At 34.4% G+C, this 19,287-nt stretch overlaps 1 protein-coding gene across 1 annotated transcript; it reads left to right on the forward strand.

Moving 5' to 3' along the window:
* Positions 1-1,355: 1,355 nt before the first annotated feature.
* Dhod (dihydroorotate dehydrogenase 2) lies at positions 1,356-3,961 on the forward strand. The gene is given in 3 exon segments (XM_076470875.1): positions 1,356-1,447; positions 1,746-2,696; positions 2,699-3,961. Coding segments are annotated over 2 exon segments (1,194 nt in total). The 5' UTR covers positions 1,356-1,447; positions 1,746-1,771; the 3' UTR covers positions 2,968-3,961.
* The last annotated feature ends 15,326 nt before the right edge of the window (positions 3,962-19,287 follow it).

The raw sequence follows: 19,287 nt of genomic DNA on the forward strand, positions 1-19,287 counted from the left end.
GGGGTTTCAGGGCATTGTTAACTAGAATCAGGGTAAGGGCCCCGTGAGCCTATACTTACTGACGCTGTCTCTGAAACCCAGTGGGCCCGGCATGGCCAAGCGCGTTAAGACGTGCGACTCGTAATTCGAGGTTCGCATCCCCGTCGTGCCAAACATGCTCGCCCTTTCAGCAATGGGGGTGTTATACTAATACGGTTAATTCCACTATTCGTTGGTAAAAGAATATCCCAAGAGTTGGCGGTGGGTGATGATGACTAGCTGCCTTCCCTCTAGTCTTACACTGCAAAATTAGGGACGGGTAGCACAGATAGCCCTCTATTAGCTTTGTGCGAAATTCAAAAACAAAACAAAAACCGAGTGTAACTAAACACAAAAGTAGGTATACTATTTTTTTTATCAGTATACAAGTTCCCGAATGCCATTACATGTTGGTGTTTCAAAATAATTGCAGGAATTTTTACGCCCCCCACTGGCACAGCATTATGTATGCGGACTTACAACGTTAGAATCTAGGTTGCGATACCCATGGTGGGCAGAGTCCAGATAGCTCATTGTGTTGCTTTGTGCTTAACTTCAAACGAACAAGCAGCTTTTATTCATTTATATAATTAAAATGAGTATAAAATATTTTATTATAGGTAATCGACGTATTTGATGAAGTTTAGGATCTCACATTTATTGTGAAATTATTATGTTACATTCTACACATTTGTGTGTGCAACAACAGAAGTGTTCAATCTGTTTAGGTATTTCTTCTATGTTTTAAATTCGTAACAGCTCTCTATGTATGGGGTTTAAATGTGGTTTTTCGAATTTAATCAAATAGTTATTCATACAGGCAAAAATACAGTTTTTCATCATAAAAGAAGAGTAAATGACTAAAGCATGTTAAATAAGTATATGTGTGTGTGTATAACATGCTTTAGAGACTGTAGTATCACTTTTAGCAGTTTTTGGGTTTTGAAGCGTCCAACTGATAATAAATTTTTGTAGGAACAATAAACTATGTGATCGCTGACAATCATTTTTTTCTAAATGTGTTAATATTCAGTGGCTCATTACACCACTTTTCCGTTTAAAAAAGTGTTTTTATAATATTAACAACTAAATGCCTACTTGCGAGATTATGAATTGAAGAACATTTATATATTTATTTGTATCCATGAAGAACAAAATTAATATACAATTTATTCTCGTTCATTTGTTTAGTAAAATTAATAAAAATGCACTTTTTCTTTTTGAAATTAGCACACAATTACTTAATAATCAAACAACTTTCTTTCCATGAAATATATCACCCACTGATCTGTAAATATTACTCTTAAAATTAAAAGTGTGCTTCCGTGCTGCCATCTATAAAGTGCAAATTGATATTGAAACTGGACGAATGTAGTACCTTCAAAATCAGATAATCGAAAGAAGTGGTATTAGGTAGTGTGTGATACAGGTACTTAATTTATTCTAAAAATTAATAACTAGTTGAACAGCACTCAAATTTGTGAATGTTCGATACAATATTGATGTAAATAATAAGTGAAAAAGAAAATATTTTTATTATTCAATTTGTATATACTTTGTAATTTTTAACTTACATTTTTGATGTTAGTGTACAAAAACTACTTTAGACTTAGTACTATACTCCACAGTGTATATCATGCGTCGTACAAGTGTATAAGTTGTGCATCAGTGCCACTAGTAGTGGATTTATTTCAATTAAGTTTCAAAAGTTTTATTTCAACCCCCAGATAAATAAGGTAACAATTTACTGAAAATGGACGCATCAAAAGCAAGATTTTGGAGAAAGATAAAATCAATGGTAATCATATGCACAGGAAGTGGTATGATTTTTACAGGAATTGGTATTTGCAGTGGGAATGAAAAGTTTTATAAGCAATGGGTTATTCCTATAGCACATCGATTATGGGAACCAGAAAATGCACATAGGCTAGCATTAACTGCAGGAAGGTGGGGTATTCCCTTCAAAGAAAGAACTGAAAGTAGCCCTCTTCTAAAGACCAGTGTTTGGGGCTTACCTTTTAAAAATCCAATTGGACTGGCAGCTGGATTTGACAAAGATGGTGAAGTAGTATCGACTATGTTGAATGCAGGATTTGGTTTTGTTGAAGTTGGGTCAGTCACTCCTGAACCACAACCTGGTAATCCTAAACCAAGAATATTTCGTTTAGCGGAAGATGAAGCCATTATTAACCGTTGTGGATTTAATAGTCAAGGACATATGAAAGTTGCAAAGAGACTTTCCAACTATATTACCCAAAATAAAACACACAATACTGGAATAGTAGGTGTTAATCTTGGAAAAAATAAAACAAGTAAACATAGTGTGGAAGATTACGTTGAAGGTGTTAAAGTTTTTGGTGACATTGCTGATTTTCTTGTTGTCAATGTGTCTAGTCCAAATACCCCTGGTCTGCGTGATCTACAACACAGTAAAAACTTAGAAGGACTCATTGATGCTGTTCTAGCTGCACGAAATAACCTCAGTCATAATAAACCTCCTGTATTAGTTAAAATTTCTCCTGATCTTTCAGAAAAAGAAAAACAAGACATTGCTTTAGTGGCCTGTAGAAAAGGAAAAGAAGTTGATGGGCTAGTAATTTCTAATACGACTATTAGTCGTCCACTAGGCCTAACCAGTTCCCTTAAGGAAGAAAGTGGGGGTTTAAGTGGAAAACTTTTAAAGATCCAGCAACTAATACAGTTGCTGATATGTATCATCTCACACGGGGCAAACTTCCAATTATTGGTGTTGGTGGAGTATTTTCTGGTAAAGATGCTTATGAAAAGGTTAAAGCAGGTGCTTCTCTGGTTGAGGTATACACAGCAGTTGCTTATGAAGGTCCACCTGTTGTGAAAAAAATTAAAAGAGAGCTGGAAGAACTTTTACGAGAAGATGGCCATACAAGTCTTAATGAAGTTGTTGGTATAGACCATAGAGGAAAACTCTGAAGGACTTTCTTCTATTGAAAAGATTGCTACACAAGTTAGCAGGTAGAAAATAGTAAAGACACTGAAAGACTTGCCTTATTTTAAAATAAGCAGAAATGAGTTAATAAATATTTTTTACTGTAAAACTTTCAGCTATGTTGTTGTGAAAGACTGTTGCATAAAAACAGTTATTAACAAATAATGTACTTAAATAATCAGTAAAAATCAGAAGAACTTGTATAATCTCTTGTCACACTTGCTTAAAGGGATTAGATCACAGTAATAACCTGAATCAACTGGTTTAAAGATAAGGTTATTGATAATACTTTTGTAAGCTATTTTATTTAATTTTTTTTATTTTATCTAAGAGTTTATGTGAAAAGAAACATTTTCTTCAGATCAAATTCCAAAACTGCATAAATATATACTAGTTTTAAATGGTATTAGCTAACACATGTGAAGACTACTATAATTCTTATAAATGGATAAAATCTAGCACTTTTCTTAATTCTAAAATTGAAATATTGTTAATAAACTTATCCAATTATTAAAGAATGTTAGATATATTGGTAAATAAGGTGACTGCCAGTATAATTACTTTCATGTTTTTCTCTCATTTTTTAAGACAAGGTTAAAACATTTTCACTTTTTCATACTGGTAACTGTTTTAATGAAGTGTTAAGTTATTTCAAACTTCTTCAAAAGTTGCTCACTGTAATGTATTAATGCATTTTTTGAGTAGATGAGAGTTAGTTTTCAGAAAACAAAATTATTTAAGTTTATCAATGGTGTAATACAATTATGAAACAAAGTTTGAATACTGTTTTTTTATTAGAAGTTTTATAAAGATTTGCTACTGGAAATTACACCAAGAATACCATTTTCATAGCTTGTTTTACTCATTTCTTGTAACAGCTATAAAAGGCATTCTTCCTATAAAATCATTGAAACTTTTTATTCAAAATATATGCCAAGAATTGTAAAAAAAAACAACTAATAAAAGAAAGGTTAAAAAGAAGTCATCTTTGACAGATTATTTCAACATGAATAATGTTTGGTAACAAAACTAACATCAAACTTAAAGTTTGTTTTAGTTTGTGACCAATAAACATTGTTGCTATAATTTTTTTTTTCTCTTTGAATCTCAATAAGAATATTATTATAAAAATATTTTCCCTATACCAATCTGTTGGTCATATTATAACTTTTTTTTTTTTTTGACAGTTAAGTTTAAATCACAGTGTTCTTATTTTCAAGTATTTTTATTACAGAGTTTATTCCAACCATGCAGGTAACAGTTGGTTGCTGAATATTTATTTAGTTATTGAGTTACATATATGACATTTTATGAACAGTTTAAGAGTTTGTTGAGCTACAGAAAGCAGTTGTACTTTTACAGTAGCTGTATAATTAGTTAAGAAAGTAAACAAAAAACAGTACAAGGCACAATCATTTATAAGTAATCCATAACCATCATGACTTTATAATTCATATTTCTTACTGGTATAAATATCCCTTAATTACCAGTAACACTTCATATCACTAAGTCTCAAAGATTTGACAAGATATGGACTGACACACACTGTGTATCAATATGTATCTGTCTTTATCTATACTCTTGACTTCTACTTACAGATGTTATTTTAATATAAACAACCATTACAAAGGGATATTTATTAATTTGATCAGGTATTACAATTTGTAGTTAAAAAAACTATCAACTGGATAGATTTATTGAATTTCAATGATTTGAACAACTTTTCTTAAAATGTGATGATATAGAACTTGCAAGATATCAGAGTACCTGATTGGAAAACCCATTTCTTCATCTTGGCTTGATGAAACAAGTTGCTGTTGTATAAAGAAAGGTTGTTTGCATCTTCAAACAAACTTATTTTTCAAACATTTCTGATTTGGGACAATGAACTAAAGTTTGTAACTATTGTCAGTAAGAAGTGTAATATAAAACAAACTGGAGACATTAAACCACATTAATTAAAATCATTGAAACTTGTAAACTCGATATAACACTTATTCTTAAAGGGAGCATTTACCCACACTAAAAACAGAGAAGAAAGAAACAAGGAGAGGGTGCTCTAGTTGTAAGAAGGAAACTAGTAGTCAGGCTGAATATGTTGTGTGCTTAAAACCCAAACATAAATTTACAGTGTTAATAAAAGTATTTAGTTTAACTAGGGTGTTGAGTATACATCATAATACATGCAATATTTTGTGAATGTAAGGGGAGAGGCAAATATCTCCTTTTGCCTCTTCTTGAAGGCACCCATGTGTACATTCTTTCCATGAGACAAAAGATAGGTCTTATTCCAAAAAGGAAATAAATCAGTCTGCATGCATTTATGGATATCTGCAGAAAGCTTTCTAGGTATGTATGTTTGTACACATGGGGGGCACAATGTAAAACTGTAAAGTGAATAACAAAATTATATACATGTGCTAAATGAATGAAGAGTTATGTTTTTTCCAAGGGGGACTTGACTCTCCTCACATGGATGCCCATGCGTGTAATCATTCTAGGAAACAGAGGTTAAGCCTATTTCATAGAGATAAATAAATCAAAGATATCCTTCTCCAGAACTGCCTACCTATTTAAGAATCTAGACGACTGTATTTTCTCAGTGGGAATTGAACTAATTTTATAGCTGAACAATTCACGTATTTAATAGGCTGTGGTTTACAAAACGGTTGTGAATTCAGACAATGAAGCTAGTTCACATCATCTTGCCCCCGTTTATAATGGCTCTGTGTGGATAGGAAATGATTATGACAAAATTCAGGGCGTCGTTTAAGAGATGAATGTACTGTGTATCTTATGTTAATTATAGTACACTCGTGTAAAAATCTGTTATTTGCATTATTTAAATTGTTATTAATTAATTTTTGAAATAATAAGAGCAGATGCTTCAGAAATAGATTGACTTCTATTTCTTTAACTTTTAAAATTCTAGAACACCCAACGAGCCTCTGAACCACCAATAGTCTTTCCCCATTATATTTTGAAATGCTCCTACTAGAATGTCCATGTAAAATGCATTTTATTAAAATTAATAAATGATGTTTGGATTGGGATAGAGATACCAGATAAATTTTTATTTTATGTTTATTTTCTCTGTAAAAGTAGTATGTTATTTTGTGTACACTTGTTTTTAACATTCTCTTTTAAACTTTTCCTGCTTTTGTCATGTTGAAGTTGTATAGATTTGTTGTTTCATATTACCAGTTTTAGCCAAGTATAGAAAAAGAAATCTGAGTTTTTCAACATGTATTTTAATAAATGTGAAAGAAAAGTTTTTATTTTCTTTCTCTCTCTCTTCTTTTTATTAAAATAATGCAATTCCGAACCTTTCTACCTGACGGCAACAACTAACTGAATACTATCATCAATCTACTTTTTGTATAGGTAGCGCTTCAATAATATGTTTGAAAAGAGAAGCGAAAATTTCTAGATGCAGCACTGATAATAAACCAGAATTTAAATATTAAATATGCTCATTAATTTTCGAGTTAAACAGAATTAACTTTGTTTTTTTTTACAGATTTTTTTGATGTTTTAAAGTTATCTTTCTTTCAATTTGTTTTATAAAATTTCACGTGAAGAGTTTTATGGTGGGAAAGGTCCACTTCCCTTATGTGTTTGTTTTGTTTTTCTTATAGCAAAGCCACATTGGGCTATCTGCTGTGTCCACTAAGAGGAATCGAAACCCTGATTTTTGCATTGTAAATCCGCAGACTTACAGCAGGGGACTCCTCTTTCATTTTTTTTTTTTTTTTTGACACTGCTGGATCAGAAGTAATGTTAGTTATTTACAATTCCAAAATTCAAGTAATTGATAACCCGTGGTAGCTTATTGCTCTAAAATAAAATTCACTTCCTTTGGGAAAAAATGTGTTTCATTTCTTACAGTTATACAGTTTTCGTCCTGATGTGTTTTTTCAATTTTCTCAGATCCGCCTCTTACAGAATGCTTAGAAAATGGTTAGGCCTGTCTTATTCTTGCAGTGATAATCATTGTAGCATATGTGATGCTTAATCCATTGTCCATAAAATTTCGTAACTATTTGATCCAGTGTCATAAAACTACCATATCACAATTTTTGTATGAGACCTTTTAAGGTAGTATGTGTAATGAAAACTGAACAGCCCCCAAACTTCTCAATGTTTCAACTTTACTAAGAGCTAATTACTCGGCTGGCCGAGTTGTCGATTGAAATATTCGACGAAAGGTTGATCGAGTTCAAGCTTCAAAGATGACATTTAACGCAGGTTGCTGATTAGTTGCTTTGTTTCTGTACAACAGTTTTAAATCAGAGGGTGCTCCGTTTCAAACTTTGGGGTCTCTGCATTGTTTTTCAAACTATTGTATCGTGTAAAGTGCTGTTCATGTTGAAAAAATATCAACACCGCTAGTTATTCCCATACTGCACATTTTGTCTTTTTTTTTAATTTGTGTAAACTCCTGAGATACAAAAAAGTGCAGAAGATCATATGTAAAAATATCTTTAAAAAATGGAGTGGAGAACAAAATATGTTGCTATATTTTATTTTTGTACACCTAACCACGGGAGAAAATCCTCTTTTGTTGAATCCACTTGTGCTAAGTCGTCCTTTTGTATGGTTTTGCAAGAGTGTACAAACCAAATGATTTCATGCCCTTATAAATCCTTAGTTTATCTCCCCATGCCCTAAGTTTGACCTAAAGTTGATTTGTCTTAGGCATTCTAGATGTAAAATATACTGTTATTGTGTATAAGATTCTGAAGTAAACACTGCAGTACAGATAATTTCAAAGCCATTAGTGTAAAATATATGTGGCAGTTAGGTTTCACACAATATATTTCATTATAAGAGTTAATAATTTTGAATCTGATTTGTAGTAAAAAGACACTAGTACAAATTTTAGAAATTTATGCAAACCTTATCTCTCTCTAGTGGCTCAGCGGTAATCTTAAGAGTTTATAACGTTAAGAAACAAGATTCTATCCTTGCAGTAGACACAGCATAGAGAGCCCATTATGCAATTCTGCACTTAACAACAAAATTCACTTCCTGGAAGCCTAAATTAGGAAATTAGCAACTATTTTGGTACCAAATTTGTTAATACTGGCCCGGCATGGCCAAACGCGTTAAGGCGAGCGACTCGTTATCTGACGGTCGCAGGTTCGCATCCGCGTCGCGCCAAACATGCTTGCCCTCCCAGCCGTGGGGGCATTATAATGTGACGATCAATCCCACTATTCGTTGGTAAAAAAGTAGTCCAAGAGTTGGCAGTGGGTAGTGATGACTAGCTGCCTTCCCTCTAGTCTTACACTGCTAAATTAGGGATATGTTTGTATTGTTGCTGTTCATTGGCATGAGTAAAATAAGTTTGTTTAGACACTGGTAGAAAATTATATTTTCTTACACGAAATTTCAGAAAATTAATCAAGTGTAAAATAAAAAAAATACAGGGATAATAGTTTGTTTCTTTGTAAAGGGTTATTTGTGCTCTATCCGTCACGGGTATTGAAACCTGGTTTTTAACTTTGTAAGGCCGCAGATGTGTTACTGTGTGTGTGTGTTTGTAGGGGTAGAACGTGGTTGAATAATGTATTAGCTATTTCTGATGTATATTTTCTGCTAATATGACAGCACAGTTTTGTTCCTGTAACTAGTTCACGGTCTTTTGGTTATTGCAATGTAACATTTCTTAGCTTGAAATTGGGCCAGTTTTAAAACGAAGGACACAAAACCAAAACCTGTGTTTTTTGCATGAGGTGAATAACATTAGTAACCAACTCATGGCCAGTGTTTCATTAAACACCTTCTAGTGGATTGTAACCGTATTCTTCAAATACAAAATCGGAATACTAGTTACTTGTTTTGTTTGTTTTTTTAATTTCGTGCAAAGCTACTCGATGGCTATCTGCGTTAGCCGTCCCTAATTTAGCAGTGTAAGGACTAGAGGGAAGGCAGCTAGTCATCACCACCCACCGCCAACTCTTGGGCTACTATTTTACCAATGAATAGTGGGATTGACCGTCACATTATAACGCCACCACGAGCATGTTTGGTGCGACCGGGATTCAAACGCACGACCCTCGGATTACGAGTCGAACGCCTTAACGCGCTTGGCCATCCCACCGCCAACTCTTGGGCTACTATTTTACCAATGAATAGTGGGATTGACCGTCACATTATAACGCCACCACGAGCATGTTTGGTGCGACCGGGATTCAAACGCACGACCCTCGGATTACCAGTCGAACGCCTTAACGCGCTTGGCCATGCCGGACCCAACTAGTTACTATTTTTGTAATCTAAAAACCGAACATGTGTATATGAACTAAAACGCAAATCTGAGCACGTGGAAAAACATGGGGTTCTCTTCTGGTATCAAGGAGACATAAATGTTCGTACATTTATTATCGTAACGTTCTGAAAAGATTTTCTACCGTAGTTGTTCTCGTTCTACTCTTTTAAATAATAGAAGAAAAACTAGTAATGGGGATGTTTCCAATTGCTGTTTTTAAAATAAATATTTGTTTGGAACTCGGCACAAAGCTACACAATAGACTATCTGTGATCTGTCCATCATGGATATTTAAACCCGGTTTCTAGTGTTGTAGATTCGAAGACATACGGTTGTACTACTAGGGGGCTATGAACATGTAAATAAAATTCTAAATTTTTATATTTTTTACTTTGATACATTTTGCGCTTTTTACAGTTTGAACTGGAATTGACAAATGTAGCGAATTGTATGTTTTGTATTGGATTTGTTTTAACTTTGTTGATAAACTACTCATCACTAAAAACTTTCATTCTCAGATAAGTATATACAGTCATGTGAAAAAGTTAGGACACCCTATGAAAACCTGTGTATTTGTGTAACATTTTTGGATATATAGATATTTAATCTCAATTTTAACAATACTGAGAGATTATAGGAATATAACTAAACAATTAAAACTGAAGAAAATACTTTTCAATATCTTCTGTAAATGTAATTCTACAAAAATGCATATTTTAACTGAGGAAAAAGTTAGGACACCCTACCCCCTAATAGCTAGTGTTACCCCCTTTGGCTGAAATAACTGCAGTGGACGCTTCTTGTAGCTATCTATCAGTCTGAAGAAAGTTTGCCCCACTCCTCAATGCAGAATTCTTTCAGCTGTGAGATGTTTGCGGGGTTTCTTGCATGTACAGCACGTTTCAAGTCACCCCACAGCATCTCAATGGGATTAAGATCTGGGCTTTGACTCGGTCATTCCAGGACTCTCCATTTCTTAGTTTTCAGCCAGTCCTTGGTGAATTTTCGTACAGATGGTCTCACATGATCCTCAACCACCCTCTGATACTCAGTTAGAATTCATGGTGGATTCTATGATTGTGAGCTGTCCAGGTCCTGCTGCAGCAAAACAGCCCCAAACCATGACACTTCCACCTCCATGCTTCGCAGTTGGTATGAGGTCTGCTGTAGGTCCCGTGATGACATGTTAGGGTGTTTGGAGACCTCTTTTAGCATCTTGCGGTCTGCTCTCGGGGTGAACTTGCTTGGACGACCAGACCTGGGCATGTTGGCAGTTGTTTTGAAAGCCCTCCACTTGTTGACTATTTTCCGGACAGTGGAATGGCTGATTGCAAAATCTTTTGGGATTTTTTTAAATCCCTTACCAGACTCATAAGCTGCTATAATTTATTTTTCTGAAGGCCTCAGACAGCTCTTTTGCTCTCACCATGGTGCTCACTCTCACTTCAACAGTCAGGAGCACACCAAACTAAATGTCTGAGGTTTATATAGGGCAAGCCTCATTCAAAATGCTGAGTAACGATCTTCTAATCATGTGCACCTGGTGTGATACACCTGTGTGAGAGTTGAGCCATTTTAAGTGGGAATAAATGTGTGGGTGTCCTAACTTTTTCTGAGTTAGAATATGCATTTTTGTAGAATTACATTTACAGAAGATCTTGAAAAGTCTTTTCTTCAGGTTTAATTGTTTAGTTATATTCCTATAGTCTCTCAGTATTGTTAAAATTGAGATTAAATATCTATATATCCAAAAATGTTACACAAGTACATAGGCTTTCATAGGGTGTCCTAACTTTTTCACATGACTGTAGCAGGAATCGAGTTTCGATACCCGTGGTGGGCAGAGAACAGATAGCCCAAACAAGGTACAAGCGTATTAGTAAATGAACTGTTCAGTGAGCTATGGTTAATAAATTCTTCAAATAATGTTTTATTACCACAAAACGTAATAAGATTATAAAACATCCATCTTACAATAAACAAGCACGTATTAAAATGAACGTTATTAATAAACACAGGTGTGAATGCAATGGAAACTTAACAATTCGACTTATCTAAAGAAAAAATATCGTATTTTGTGCGCAACCTCAGTGTTTTCATACTTAACAGGGTGTGACTTAGTGATTGGCGTCACAGCTTGTACATTCGAAGGTTCATGATTCGAGAACAATGCACTCCGCAGCGACTATGCAATCAGAGAGGGCAACCTAAGAGTTGGGAGTAGGCGCTGCGCTGTCGGTTAGCTGCTTTCCTTCAAGCATTTTAGTTCAAAATTGAGAATTTCCATACGCAGTTAGCCCTTATGTAGCTTTATGCAAGATGCTGAACCAGTCAAAGAATAATTCATTGAAATACACTGCTGTCGTCACGAATTGCTTCCAAACAAAAGCAAAACCTCACAGGTACATGAATATTGTTAGCCATTGCTAACTAGTTAGGTAAATAGAGAACTAAAAGCAAGCAAAAAAAAAGCTCGTGACTCACTCAGTTTTTTATATATTTAAAAAGATAATACAGAGACGCCCCACCCCAGTGGATCAGTGGTAAGTCTGAAGGCTCATAACGCTAAAATTAGGTTTCGATATCCATGATGGGCCCAGAGCCCATTGTGTAGTTTGTGTGTGTTTTTCTTATATAAAAGCCACATCGGGCAAAATAGTATTAATTTTAATAGTATTAATAAAAGTATTAATTAATTAAAGTTCAACTCATTACTTATGTTACAGATTTTGTTTTGTTTTTTGTCACTTTCTATTTCCTAACTGTCTTATTAAATTGCCTTGACCTCTACATTTCAAATATTGTACAATCTTTGTTTTGTAATGATTAATCATTTTGTGATGCATGGAACAAGTGTCCCTGTGGTTAGAGTGCTGGAATATGAATCTGCTGGTACAAATTTTGCGTCCTGTTATAATCAAAACTAAATACAGATAACGGCCAGTCCCACTATTCGGCAAGACAAGAATACTGCAAGAAATCCTGGTGAGTGTTGTGGACTAGCCGTCTTCCCTCTGGTCAATCAGTTCGAAATTATGGACGACTAACGCTGATACACCTTGGGTGTATGTTTGTGCAGATATCAGAAAATGATTCATGATTTGTTTTTTCAACTTCGCGCAAGGCTACACGAGGACTATCTGAGCTAAACGACTCAAGTTTAGTAGAGTAAGACTAGAGCGAAGGCAGCTAGTCATCACTACCCACCGCCAACTTTTGGGCTACTCTTTTACCAGCGAATAGTGGGATTAACTGTAACATTATAACATCCCACAGCTGAAAGAGCGAGCATGTTTGGTGTATAGGGATTCGAACCCGATGATTCATAGTAAACGCTTCTCCAGACGTACTTCGGTATTGTAGCTGTGCTTGTTTACGATGTTTACTTTCAGATGTGTACTACAACTGACACGTGAACGTCTGTTAGTAGCGTCACATTGCATGTAATCACTAAGACACATGAATTTCAGAAATGAACGACTGGTCACTGCTATCTTTATACGTTTTGTAAAATAACACTCTAGTCTAGTTTTCTTAATATTTAATTCTATTAAGTTTTATTGTATTTATTGTAATCATAAAATTTCGTTTTGAGCAAAGCTACACAATGTGTTATCTGCGGTCTCTCCACCGTGAGGAATCGAACTTCGGATTTGGCACTGTAAGTCAGTAAAATTGACTTTGATTCTCAGGGGGGGAAACAATTTTAATATTTATAATAATTTTTGATTATGTTTTAAAATTATGAAAATTATTTTACATTGTTAATTTAAGTGTGTTTTTTATAGCAAAGCCACATCGGGCTATATGCTGAGCCTATTGCAGCGAATCGATCCTCTTGATTTTAGCGTTCTAAATCCGTAGATTTACCGCTGTACTAGCAGGGGGGACTTTTAATTTAACTATATGATTTACACCAAGATGTTATAAGTTGGTCGAGCTTCGTGAAGTCACCTCCCGGACAGCGGTAAGTCTTCGGGTTTACAACGCTAAAATCAGGGGTTCGAATCCTCTCGGTGGACACAACAGATAGCCCGATGTGGCTTTGATGTAAGAAAACACGCACAGCTTCGTTAAATTTTATTGGGATTACGGCTGGAGATATATTAGACAAAGAGAGTACCAAACTGGTGATTCGATACCTTCTAGTGTTTATAAGTAAAGAAAAAACTTTTAAAAGTGAAGTAAATGTATGGATGGCTAATATCAATTCTTCAAAAACAATGCAGACAAGACATTGGGTATGGAATTTGCATCATTCCTACGTAATAGGACAAACGTGCATCCAGTGAACTAGAATGTTAAAAAAATATAATACATTAAACTAAACTGTTGTTAAATACTTATATGTGTATTACTATGTGTTAATCCTTTCCTCTGGTATTATGTAGGGACGATACGTAATACTTTCTTGTTTGTATTGTTTCTTAATCCTTGATATTAGCTATCCCTACATTTAGTTCCTTTTTTGAAAAGTTTGTTATGTCTTTCGAAACACTGCTTTAAAAAGACATATGAATGTTATATTTATAACCAAATTCTAAATACAGTGAAGTTCCAATTATAATATTTATTGTCGGGTAAATTCTGTTCACCATGTATTTATGTTTTTTTTAAAAAAAGAACATCAAAGTATTGTGCAAAAGCTAACCTCAAGAGGTAATGAATACGTCGTTCAGACAAGAAAATTTTTATACTACTAATAATTGATAAAATTCATAAACGCGGATATTCCATTTGAAACTATGTCACCTCGGTAACATTGGTTGACACCATTGTTTTGGTTCTTGAGTTATTATGTAATAAAAAAGAAACAGCAGTAAGAAGAACAAGAAATTCACACTCTTATTAAGATATTTATAAACATTCACAGAACTTGTGACTCAGTTATTACATGGATATTTTTATAAAATGTTTAGTATTGTGAAGTTCTGAGGATCTACTGAGAAGATATTTAAAATATCAATTAACAATCTTTGCCATCCCTAAGTTGATAGTGCTGCCGTCTGCCTGATACAAGCAATAAAACAGAGAATATTTAAATATAATTATAAGAAAAAAAGTTAAATTCAAAAAAGTTGTTTATAGATATTAATAGCAAAAGCAACTAAATATTAACTTTACAAAATTCATGATATTCATTAATATAAGACACAGACAATGCTACTGCCTGCCTGATAGATTTCATTTCAGTATTGAGTGTGCTAATTTATGTGAGTTATAATGCACTCCTGATCGATTTGTTGTTTAGAATTGGCTTCATTAATTTGTATGTTATTTTTGGCTGTGTAGTTTACAAAATTTTCTTCAGAGGTTCGTAGTGTTTGCGCTCTCGTTAGTTAATTAATTTAATATAGACTGAAAATTCTACACATTTTTATTTGCAAAATTAACGTTATCAGTAGATTTGTGCTATTGTATCTGTTGGACCGCATAGGATATTAATAATAATCGGCCTGCAAATATTTCTGACACGTAAATTATCTGAGCGCTAACTCTAAGGACTTACAACGCTACAAATCGAGTTTCGATTCCTGCAGTTGGCAGAGCTCAGACAGCTTTGCACTTGGAAACAAAAGTGTTCTTCTTTTTCGTAACAGGTATTTTCTGATTGGCTGATAATTTTCTAAGCCAAGAGTTTTCATGCTGGGGCAGTCACCTCAGACGGCAACCGCATAGGACAAGCAAGTTCGACAACGGAAGTTTGAACTCACGACCCTCAGATTGGCCCGGCATGGCCAGGTGGTTAAGGCACTCGACTCGTAATCCGAGGGTCGCGGGTTCAAATCCCCTTCACGCCAAACATGCTCGCTATTTTATCCGTGTAGAGGCGTTATAATGTGACGGTTAATCCCAATATTCGTTGGTAAAATAGTAGCTCAAGTGTTAGCGGTGGATTGTGATGACTAACTGCCGTTCCCTCTCGTCTTACATTGCTAAATTAGGGACTGCTTTGCGCAAAATTAAAAAGAAACCAAACTAAAACCCTCAGATTGCGAGTCGTGCGACCTTACTACTAGGCCATGCCAAGCCTTAATAGAAAGTAAACGAACAAAACCAAATGTTTCTAGATATGGAACTCAAACTGTTTCTTCAGCAACAAAAGGTTAATGGTACACAACTCATTATTCAATCATAAATGGTTTTGTTTGTTTATTTTGAATTTCACATAAAGCTACACGAGGTCTTTCTGCGCTAACCATCCCTAATTTAGCAGTATAAGACTAGAGGGAAGGCAGCTAGTTACCACCACCTACCGCCAAATCTTTATTAACGAATAGTGGGATTGACCGTCACATTATGACGTACTCACGGCTGATGTGATCTTTGGTGTTACGGGGATTTGAACCCGCAATTTGTGAATTTCGAGTCAAGTGCTCTAACCACCTGGTCATGTTATTTGATTAAAAATTATTGATTGTAGCAAGTTACTTTACTTTTATGTCGAAATAATTAATATGTTAATCTTGTCCTTTCATACTCTCAATTATATAATTAATTAACTAGACTTTAACAACTCAGAAACATCTAGTGCGATGATAATTAAATTAATATACTTTCACTGATAATCAACTTTACGCTATCTTAAAAGTAGCAGACGAACTATGTAATGACAACCTTTGTTATAACAATATCGGCTATCATAATGCACTTACTACTGTAGCCACTCATATTTTATGTTCTAAACGTTCGATATAAACAACCAAACCCACATTCTCAAAACACAAACAGTCATGGTCTAATAACTCATTAACCTACTACATACAAATTCTAACTTATCAGTGTAAATAAAAAATTTTGATAGGCCTAGAAATTATATTGTAGCAACCAACATTTGAATTGCGAAAACGTTCAGTTTTAACCATTAACCACTTAAATGATCAGCGGTTCTCAACTTCTTCTCAACAACTTCTCAACTATGTCGACATAGAGTTGTTCCATGCTATTCTTCTGAGATTATTTTGTCTGTGTTAATTGCAAATTTTACGTTGTGTCGCTGGATGTCGTACGTTGGTTTTTCTATACTCTAATTTATCAGTGTTGATATCCAACTTTCAATAACCTTCCCAGAAATAGTTAAACTATTAACACCATGCATACTCTAACACATTAAGGTTAATCGCTAAGACTTTACAATATAGCAACAGATAAATAGACCCCGGCGATTAAGGAACTTGACCTGTAATTCGTGGGTTCGAATCCTCATCACACCAAAACATGCTTGCCCTTTCAACCTTTGAGGTGTTATAAAGTCACGGTCAATCCCACTATTCGTTGGTAAAAGAGTAGCCCAAAAGTTGGCAGTGATGATTATCTGCCTTCCCTCTAGTCGTACATTGCTAAATTAAGGAGGCTAGCGCAGATAGCCTTCGTGTAGCTCTGCGCGAAATTCAAAAACAAACCAAACAGATAAATAATCGGACATGAAGCTAAATTTATTAACTGAATTTTTCAACAAATAAAAGACAAGTTTAAAAAAGCAGAAAAAGTTACTGAAAAGCAACCGCCATTACACATATTAAAACTACTGTTGCTGAAAACTGCATTTATCCGTCAATCAACACGAAACAAAGATATTTAAAAAAAATACCAAAGTTTCAGAAATAAAATGGTCAAATCGAGAAAAGAATTTTCTAATACAATTACACTCAGTACTGGTGAGAAATAATTTGCCGAACTAAAATAAGTTGTATTCAATTTTAAAAACACGCATTTTGTACAGAAAGTACAGATGTTGGTACGAACATTTGTTTCAGAATTAAAACTCACGTGACAGTCAAGTCGAACTTTGCGTGACAAACCAGCAGGATTTCGGCGTGATTTTTTTCTTTTAAAATCGAATGCTTTAGCACTGAAGCTCGTGCATGCTAAGTTACGAAAAATTATAATAATTCAATAACCTACTGAACTTCGTTCTTGAGTCTAGACTTGTGACTTTGACTGAATTTGTGCTTCGCTCAAGTTAAAACTGCAGAAATGGATTACTTCAGATCAGTTGCTACAAAAACTTTGCACGAATAAATGAAGTTTGTGGAGCCATTTGTCTTCATTAATTTATTTATTTCTGCATTTTCTTGTAAGCTAGTGTTGAGGACTGATACAGAACATTAGATCGTAACGATTGTACTATCCTCACAAGGACTACTTTTCAGTTGTTTCTGTGAAAATTCCTGAGTCTATCTGATACACACGTAAAAATGCTGCCTACTGTTATTAGTAGGATAAAGTGTCAGTCAACTGTCTATCACTAGTAGATCATTGAGTGTTCTATTTTGTGGCCCGGAATTGCTGTGGGTAGGACACAATACAAAGTGCCACATGGTAACTCCATTCTGAAATGATTAAGTTTCTAAAAATTACGAATACTTATGATACTGCATTCCTATACGTTATCAAAGGTTGCATTTTTTCGGCAAGTCTTATGTTAACAGAAATTTTCTAATATATCATCCTGAGTTCTAAATAGGAATATTTCTTGGCAAAGCCCATTATTTGAAAACTTGTAAAAATCTGATACTGTACTAAAAATATTATTAAATGATATCCTCTCTCAAAAAGGGTTATCATTTTAAGATATGTGAAACCTTTAAATATCGGATGATACAAATTATCAAATATTAACGTTCCAAAACAATGAAGGTAAACTGTATTTACCCACTTCTAATTTGGGAATATGGCATTTATCCACTTCTAATTTGGGGAATATGGCGTTTATCTGTTTCCAATTAGAGGGAATATGACATTTGTTTACTTCTAATTTGGGGAATATGGCGTTTATCTACTTCTAATTTGGGGAATATGGTGTTTATCTACTTCTCGTTTACAGTTTAGTACACTCTCAACGTCTGTCAGGTTAAAATCTGTCATGGAAGGTTTCTTTAAGCACTTCTTCTTTTCGCCACTACAACCATTAGCTATGATGTTGGTACTAAAAGCATCTCAAGTTTTATGGAATCTACTGTATGATGGCACGTGACAGGACAGACCAAACACTATATCTAGCTCAGGATAGAATTCAGTACTCTTAACAATATTTTTTGAAAGTTATTTATGGACGCCTTTGATACTGCAAAATAAATAGGGTTTTCTGGATACCTTTTTTCATTGTTTTTGAAAATTCTGACTACATTTTCACGTTTCTTTCTAACATTTTATTAACGTCTTAGTTCGGTTTATATTTTTCTATAAGTGCTCTTCGTTTTTTGGTCCACTATGTTTTTATTCTACATTTTCTTTCCCAATGTTCAAACATCAATGTTACTTCTAGAATTGTTGTTGTTTTCCATTATTGCTACCACTGCCGTAAATTTGTAGAATATTCTCAATTTCTATGGATTCGAGGTTCCGTGATTCCATTGCATATAATAACATCGCTCTTCGCACTGTGGGGTTATGGGTGTGTAATAAGATAGGTGGTCAAATTTTACTATTCGATCAGCCCCCGGATAGTACAGCGGTAAGTCTACGGATTTACAACGCTAAAATCAGGGGTTCGCTTCCTCTCGGTGGGCTCAGCAGATAGTCCGATGTGGCTTTGCTATAAGAAAAACACACACATTATTCGATTAGAGAAACCAACAAAGATCGAGGTGGGTGGTGTTGATCACCTTCCTTTCCTGTAGTCTTATCGTTTCAAAATGATAAATGAAAACAGTTCTCGAGCAGTTTTCCGCGAAATTCAATAAACCAATAAAATAATTTGTACTTTTTTTTTTTTTGCTGTAATTATCATTTAGTACAAAGTAAAATAGAAATCCAAATAATAATAAATATAATATGCATTTGTTTTCTGGAATCAGTTATGTTTGTACTCATGTATGGAGGAGGGTCTGAACCGTCTGTAACACGCAAAATGTTAAAAATGGCCGTAAATGATATCTTCTTTCAAAGTATTAAGTGTGTGTGTAGGTGTGTTTTCTTACAGCAAAGCCACATCGGTCTGTCTGCTGTCAAAGTATTAAGATTAATTTAAAATCCATCACAAATCTTTGAAGGATTTATTCTTCATTGGTAGACTATCAAACGCTTC

Source organism: Tachypleus tridentatus, chromosome 12 (genome assembly GCF_004210375.1).
Source record: "Tachypleus tridentatus isolate NWPU-2018 chromosome 12, ASM421037v1, whole genome shotgun sequence".
NCBI classification, from domain to species: Eukaryota; Metazoa; Arthropoda; class Merostomata; order Xiphosura; family Limulidae; genus Tachypleus; species Tachypleus tridentatus.